Here is a 7,246-nt window from a genome sequence, read left to right as displayed (position 1 = left end):
GAAATACGTTTTCTTCTTTTTAAAGCCACTTTAACTCACGGTTTCAGTTACATGCAGCCCAAAAGTATCCTGAGACACAAAGACATCCAGGAGGAACAGAGGGAATGAGGGAAGACCTACTGGGTCTTCTGTTCTCATGAACCACTCAAGCTGAGATTGACCCACAAGGCCTCTGGCCTTTCACCCTGGGGCTGGTTTGGAGGCAGGGAAGACTCATAAGAGATGGGGAGGAGAAGATGGATGAAATAACCAGGAGAAATGACAGTACTTCATAATTCCTTTATTAGGCACAAGATAAAAACATATACTCATGGCATCCAAAACCCACAGTGTTGATACGGGGTCCTGGACCCCAAGTGTCCCCAGAACAGAGCTTGGGACTTTTCAGGAGGCCAGGGGACAGAACCTGCCTGATCCCGGCCCCCAACTCTGGTGCTCAGGTCAGGGGCCACTGAGGTGGACAGGCCTGGCCCTTCACTCCAAACTACTCTTTGAGTTAGATGAAGACCAGCCTCACCATTTGCACTCCTGATCTTCCACCCCAAATCCTTGGCTCAGGCCTGGATGGAGAAGCCCTTGACCAAGAGGACAGAGCTGCTGGGAGCACAATTCCCAGCACGGTCTGGGCTCTAGAGTCCTGAGTTACAGGGGAGAGGCCTGGAGCCTTTGGCACAGGGGTGCTTCCCTTTCTCTGAAAGGGTGCAAGATACAAAGGCAGCTGGGTTGTTTGTGAAAGGGACTGTCCCATGTCAGAGGTACCTGGGCATCAGCATGAGTGGATGCTGATACCTGCACTGTGGGTGCTCAGTGTAGACACTGCCCGGTGGGCATGGAAAGTGTTGTCGACTCTGTGAGCAGGAGTTTTGCCTCTGTCGTTAACTGCTGTGTTCCCAGCACTGGGAGCGGGGCTTGGCACAGCGAGCTCCCGAGGACTCGGTGAGGCACGGGCTCATGTGCACAGGTGTGTGCATCCAGCACGCCCCACACACACCTCCTCCTCTCTCCCTCCCAGAAGGCACTTAAGGTTCGGCTCAGTTCAAAGAGGCAGGAGAGAGCTTAGAGATACCCTAGCCTCAGCTTGGCAGTCTGAGGCTGAGAGTCCAGTAGGGTGGCGTTAGCCGTAGAGACATGCATCTCTCTCTCCTTCCTCCTCCGCCTCCTCCAGCCCCAGCCCTTCTGGGACCACCTGGTCAGCCTCGCAGAGGCTGGATCGCGAGGGGGGTGTAGGGATCACATTCTCTCGCAGCCAAGGGTGCAGCAGGATGCCTGAGGCCGTGAGCCGCTCAGCTGGCTCCCTTCGGAGGAGGCAGCGGACCAGGCAGCGGGCCGGGGCTGAGAGGCCCTCGGGCAGGGCGAAGGCCCCACGGAGGATCTTGCCAAAGAGCAGGGCAGGCTCTGAGTCCTGGAAGGGGTAGTGGCCGGCCAGCATGGTGAAGAGTGCCACGCCCAGGCTCCAGACGTCTGCTGCCTTGCCGGAGTAGGATGGCCGGGAACTGAGGATCTCGGGGCCCACATAGGCTGGGCACACGTGCTTGTCCCACAAGGAGTCGTCAGGCCCGGTCAGCACACAGGCATCCTCCAGGTTCTCCAGCACCAGCTTTGTCCTGTGCAAGGGGAGAGACGGGGGGTCAGATAGTGGGACCCCCACGCCACCACCACACATTGTCACACTTAATGGCACCCATTTCCCAAGTGCCTGCTGGCATTTGCCAGACATGAGCCAGTCCTGTGAGGCTGGATGATTAATCCCGTATTACAGATGAGGAAGTCTAGGCTTAGAGAGATTAAGTCATGTCTTAAGGTCACAGAGCAATTAAATTTGAACTAGGACTCTGAGAGGAACACATTTCCCAACTCTCTCTGGGGCGGGGGCCCAGTGTGGGGAGGTGCGTACTCAGGTGGCTGAGGGCATTAAGCCTCTGTTAAACCAGATGCAAACTTAGGGTCTAGGCAGGTAACAAAATTAGAAGTAGGAAGTGGGGACTGTGCCAACTATCTCAGCACAAACCCTGCCTAAAAAGGGCACCACTAACAACATTACAGTCAATATTTGGAGTGTCCACTGCAAACCTGACCCTGGGCTAAGCTTCTACCTGGTGTATGTCATTTCACCCTCATACAACCGATGAGGAAGATGCCATTTTGCAGACACGGGGAGCAGGGCTGGGATTGAATCCTGGCTCTCTCCAGCCCAGAGCCACAGCGCTATGAGCTGCTTATGTAGTTCCCAGGTGGCTCCATGGTCCCCTTTTCCACAAGAGAAGTCAGAGATCATATTTTAATGAAAAAAATCCCAGCTTTTAAAAAGTTAGCAACCAATTTTATTTATTTTTTTAGTTAATTAATTAATTATGGCTGCACTGGGTCTTTATTGTGGTGCACGGGCTCTCGAGTTGTGGCGCGGGCTCAGTAGTTGCGGCACGCGGGCTTAGTTGAGGTATGCGGGATCTTAGTTCCCTGACCAGGGATCGAACGGGGGACCCCTGCATTGGGAGCGTGGAGTCTTAACCACTGGACCACCAGGGAAGTCCCTTTTTTTTTTAAATTTTTTATTATTCTTTTGGCCGTGCCACGTGGCCTGTGGGATCCCAGTTCCCTGACCAGGGATCGAACTTGGGGCCCCCACAGTGGAAGCCTAGAGTCCCAACCACTGGACCACCAGCGGATTCCCGCAACCAATTTTAATTAAAAACACGAACAGGAATGTGGGGCAAAAAAAAAAAAAAGGTGTGTGTAGACCACCATTTGCAACTTCTGCTTTAAATAACTCCCATGGGGCTTCCCTGGTGGCACTGTGGTTAAGAATCCGCCTGCCACTGCAGGGGACATGGGTTCGAGCCCTGGTCTGGGACGATCCCACATGCTGCGGAGCAACTAAGCCCGTGTGCCATAACTACTGAGCTTGCACTCTAAGGCCCGCGTGCCACAACTACTGAAGCCCACATGCCTAGAACCTGTGCTTGGCAACAAGAGAAGCCACCGCAATGAGAAGCCCGCGCACCGCAACAAACAGTAGCCCCCGCTAGCCACAACTAGAGAAAGCCCGCGTGCAGCAACGAAGACCCAACGCAGCCAAAAATAAATAAATTATAAATAAATAAATAACTCCCACAGAGCACTCTAGACTACTTTAATAGGAAGCACACTATTACCACTGCTATTAATCTTGTTCCCATGGCACCACTTCCTGGGTGTCTGTCTGAAAACGCTGACTAGTCCTTTGAATCACTGCACAGGGGGTGGGCTGAGGTGTTAGCATTACTGGCCCATTTTTCAGATAAAGAAGTCAAGGTTCAGGCAGGTGAAGCCATTGCTCAAGGACAAATTGCAAGTTAAAAAGTAGAACCAGAATTTGAACCCAGGTTTGTCTGATTCCACCATCCCTCTTCTTATGGTGCTTCTCAAACTATTGCCTTGAAAAGGGAAGAAAGTACTTTTCTCACTTCTGGGTGGTCTGCGGGGTGTTGTACTCACCCTAAGCTCAAAATTATTTGAAGCTGTGTATTAGCTTAAAAATCATTATAAAATTTACATTCTACTTCTTACTAAAAGCATGTTCATTTTAGTATAGAATGTAAAAGGAAATAGAAAACCACCCATAGGCAAACATCCTAGGAATAACTGCTACAGGCAGAATGGATTGTGGCTGAAATTAGTGGGCGAAAGTTTAAAGAGAAACAGGATATTTACATGCAGAGCCCGAAAGAACCTCAGAGTACTGATTAATTACAAGGTATTGCCCAAGGTATTTATTAATTATAAATGGTAAATTAGGAAACTTCCAATGGAGAAACTTGGCAGAAGCCCCCTTAACCAAAGATTGAGGTTAACATCACAGCAATCCGTATCAGCAGCCCGTATCTCCTGATAGGATGGGCTGAGAAGGCTCTATGGCTTCTGTGGTATTCTTGCCAAAAATGCATAACCTCAATCTAATTGTGACCAGAACATCAGTCAAGGCCTTATCCGTGGCCACACTCACCTCTCCGGGTCAGTAAAGACGAAGCGCTGCAGCTTGAGGTCGCGCAGGACCAGCCCGTGCTGGTGGCAGTGCGCCAGGATGGCGGCCATCTGGCGGAAGAGCGCGGTGGCCTCGGGCTCCAGGAGGCGCCGCCGGCGGCGCACCAGGCTGTGCATGTCCCCATGCGGCCGCGGGAAGAAGGCGTAGAGGTGCCGCGTGCCCGTCAGGACCTCCACTGGCCGGGCCACGTGGCAGTGGTGAGGCAGCCGCGAGTAGGGCTCCAGCACCGCCAGGGCCTTGCAGGCCGGGTACACCTGTGGGAGCATGGTGTGAACACGGGTGGGGACCCTTTGGGGCCCAGGTCGGCCTTGCAGCCGGTCACAGCCAACCCGTTAAGACACTACTGTGTGCTGGGCCTTGTGCCCCAGCACTTCAGCACCAGGTCACTCAATCCTGACCAAGCGGAGGGCCACATGGCCAGCAAGGGACAGAGCTGGGATTGAATCCCTGTTCTCCATCATCTGTGCTCTTAGCTGCAAGCTCATATGGCCTTAAATCTCTGATAATTAAAAATAACAGGTAACCTGAACAAAAATAACCCCCTCAAACAGAGGGAGTCGAAAAGAGCAGACAATGCAGAGGTAACGCATCCTTCTCCTCATCATCAATATGGCCACCATTCTCTAGGATTCACTGCCCACCCACCCTTTCCTTTATTCCAAAATCAGGCATTGAATGCCTACCTGTACCAGCCACTGGGGCGCTAACTTGACTGACAACCATGGTCCCTGCCCTCCTGGTGCCCATAGTCCAATACATGAGACAGTAAACAGGCCAAAAAAACTAAATACTTACAAATTCTGATAAGAATTGCAAAGGAATGCTGGAATAAAGAGTATTCTGGCAGGGGGCACCTATTTTAGAAAGTATAGTCTGTAAGGGACTCTGAGGAAGTGACCTGAATGATTGAGGTGCCTAAGGGATAAGCTTTCTAGGTGGGAGGCACAGGCAGTGTAAAGGCCCTGAGGCAGGAAAGAACCTGAGCTGCTCTAGAAACCCAGCCAAAGATCAGTATGGCTGGAATGGGGTGGGGGAGGAAGGTGGGGCCTGTGGTGAGAGTGGGGAGGTTGTGGGGAAAGATGCTAGGGGCTTTATGGACATTAGATGGAAACCTTGCCATATTCCTGAAAGGATGTTCAGAGGAAGGTGACTTGGAAGCCACACAGCTAATCAGTGGTAGAGCAGTCTACTCACTTTGGTTTATCTGCCTTTAAACCCTTTGCTTGTTATTTTGTCTAGGACACACAGAAAATAAAAATAAATAAATAAAGCATATACGTATTTAATCCATGAAAAAATGTAAGTAGATGTGTTAAAACAAAACAGTTGGGGTGGCTTGGAGGCAATAGTCCAAAAACAGAGACTTTCTTTAAGAGTCAGGGCAAGCGCATCCCTGCCTCTGAGCATTTGCACTTGCTTTTCCTGCCACCTGAATGTTCTCCTCTAGATACCCACAGGGCTGGCTCCCCCAGTGCAAGTCACTGCTCAAAGTCACCTCCTCAGAGAGGTCTTTCTGGACTTCCCAGCTACGATCACCTTCACCCCCTCCCCTCCCCACTCCCTTCTCTCCCAGCTCCCAGTTTTTCTCCATAGCAGTTAAGATCACCTGACGTATATTTTACTCATTCACCCCCAGCGTGAACTGTGGGGGCAGAGCTTGGTCTACTTTTGAGCCACAGCGTGGTACATGGTGCATGGTGCTCGGCACGTACAAGTGCTCACTGAGAGTTTGTTGAATTAATGAATAAGGCGATAATCTAGGAAGACAGGATGTAGATCTTTCTACACACCGACCAGAAAAGCCTAGGCAATGTGGAAACGGCAGGTCAGCCCCCACAGTTCACGCTGGACATAGGAACAGGCACATCCCAGCAGATTTCTTTAAGTGTTCCTGAATATCTGGGGCCATGTGAAAGCATGGTGCTTCCGGCTCCAGCTTGCCATGGTCGTTCCTCTCAGCATGGACCTCCCTCCCCAGGGGAACAGAAAATAACCTGTGGTGCTGCAGGAAGGGGACCCAGAGTTCAGGGCTTCCTTAGAGCACCTGGGGTAGCCCTGGGGACCAGCATCAGGCAGCCCAGAGCCCAGTGTGATGTCCAGATCTGGCCCTGCCCGCTGCACCCCCATCAGCAGGAGCTGGAGCCACCGTTGCTGCTCCTCCCAGTGGGATGGAGGCTTCAGTCTCTCTGCCTCTCTGTGCCTTCCCCAGGGGGCCCAGCCCCCTTCTACCCCTCCCTGTGTACCTGGGTCTCCCTATCCTCCTTACCCCTGCCCACCAGAGCAAACCTGCTCTGCTTGTATCTGAACCACCTGTCCTAGCGTGGGGCCCACGGCTCGGGGCTTAACCTGCTTGGGCCCAATCTCAGCTCTGACACCTCATGGCTTTGTGAGGTGGCAAGTAACCACAGCTTTCTGAACCTCAGAGCCTGTCCTCTATCTATGGAATGGGCCCAATAATAGTAACTACCTCATAGACTGTGTGAAGATTAGAGGAGTGCTGCAGACTAGACAATCAAAATAGTACCTGGTGCACAGTAAATACCTACGATTATGCTTTCTCATCTCTGTCCTTGTGAGCTGAGACCTGGCAGTGTCCTGTATGGGTCACTTGGCCCTGCCTGTTGCCTGAATTCTGCCAAGAACTCTGATTTCTGTCAGGAACCCTGGACTGTGCCCTAGGATCCAGGCCTGATGCCATGTGGCTTCATGCATGGCCCTTCTCCTCTTGACCTCAGTCTTTCCATCTGTAAAATGGTCACCGGTAGGCCCGATGACCTGCAGGTTCCCAGGAGTTCTGATGTCTATCGTATCTCATCCTACCCTTGTACAAATACTTTAAATGGCTCCCCACAGCCTAGTGGGGGCTTCTTCCTAATGCCTTCACAACCAGTGGCTGCCAGCTCTCATCTGCTGGCCCTGTCTGCACCGCTTCTCCACTCCAGCCATAATGAAGTCCTTTTAATTCTCTGAAGTGCCATGCTCTCACTCCTGTAGGCCTCTGCATAGCTGTTTCCCCTGCCTGGAACTCCCTTCTCCCACTTTTCCCTGGCTGACTCCTACTCAGCCTTTTCTGACTCTGCGTTTGAATATACTAGAGGCTTCTCTGTGCTCTCATGGCCCCTAAGCTCCACCCCAGCAACATTTATCAGACTATGGGGCCTAAGCTGTGAATTCCCCCAGGGCTGGGACCATCTGGTTTACCTCTTGGTTTCAGCCCAGCCTGGA

At 52.0% G+C, this 7,246-nt stretch overlaps 1 protein-coding gene across 1 annotated transcript; it reads right to left on the bottom strand.

The window, feature by feature from the left end:
* Positions 1–268: 268 nt before the first annotated feature.
* LOC114485147 (tribbles homolog 3-like) lies at positions 269–5,484 on the bottom strand. Its single transcript, XM_028485970.2, has 2 exons — positions 3,983–5,484; positions 269–1,604 (listed from the first exon to the last, which is right to left on the bottom strand). Exons 1-2 carry the CDS (start codon positions 4,285–4,287, stop codon positions 1,115–1,117), a joined length of 795 nt encoding a protein of 264 aa, XP_028341771.1. The 5' UTR covers positions 4,288–5,484; the 3' UTR covers positions 269–1,114.
* Between the last annotated feature and the right edge of the window lie 1,762 nt (positions 5,485–7,246).

Source organism: Physeter macrocephalus, unplaced genomic scaffold (assembly GCF_002837175.3).
Source record: "Physeter macrocephalus isolate SW-GA unplaced genomic scaffold, ASM283717v5 random_628, whole genome shotgun sequence".
Classification (NCBI taxonomy): Eukaryota; Metazoa; Chordata; class Mammalia; order Artiodactyla; family Physeteridae; genus Physeter; species Physeter macrocephalus.
Note: the sequence above shows the minus strand (reverse complement) of the source record. Positions and strands in the feature narration are given on the sequence as shown.

What these genes read in the sequence shown, in the direction of transcription:
- LOC114485147 (XM_028485970.2), bottom strand. Translation starts at nt 4,287, where the DNA reads ATGCTCCCACAGGTGTACCCGGCCTGCAAGGCCCTGGCGGTGCTGGAG. An exon ending in GTCTTTACTGACCCGGAGAG is followed by an intron (nt 1,605 to 3,982) that starts GTGAGTGTGGCC and finishes CCCCTTGCACAG; the next exon opens with GACAAAGCTGGTGCTGGAGA.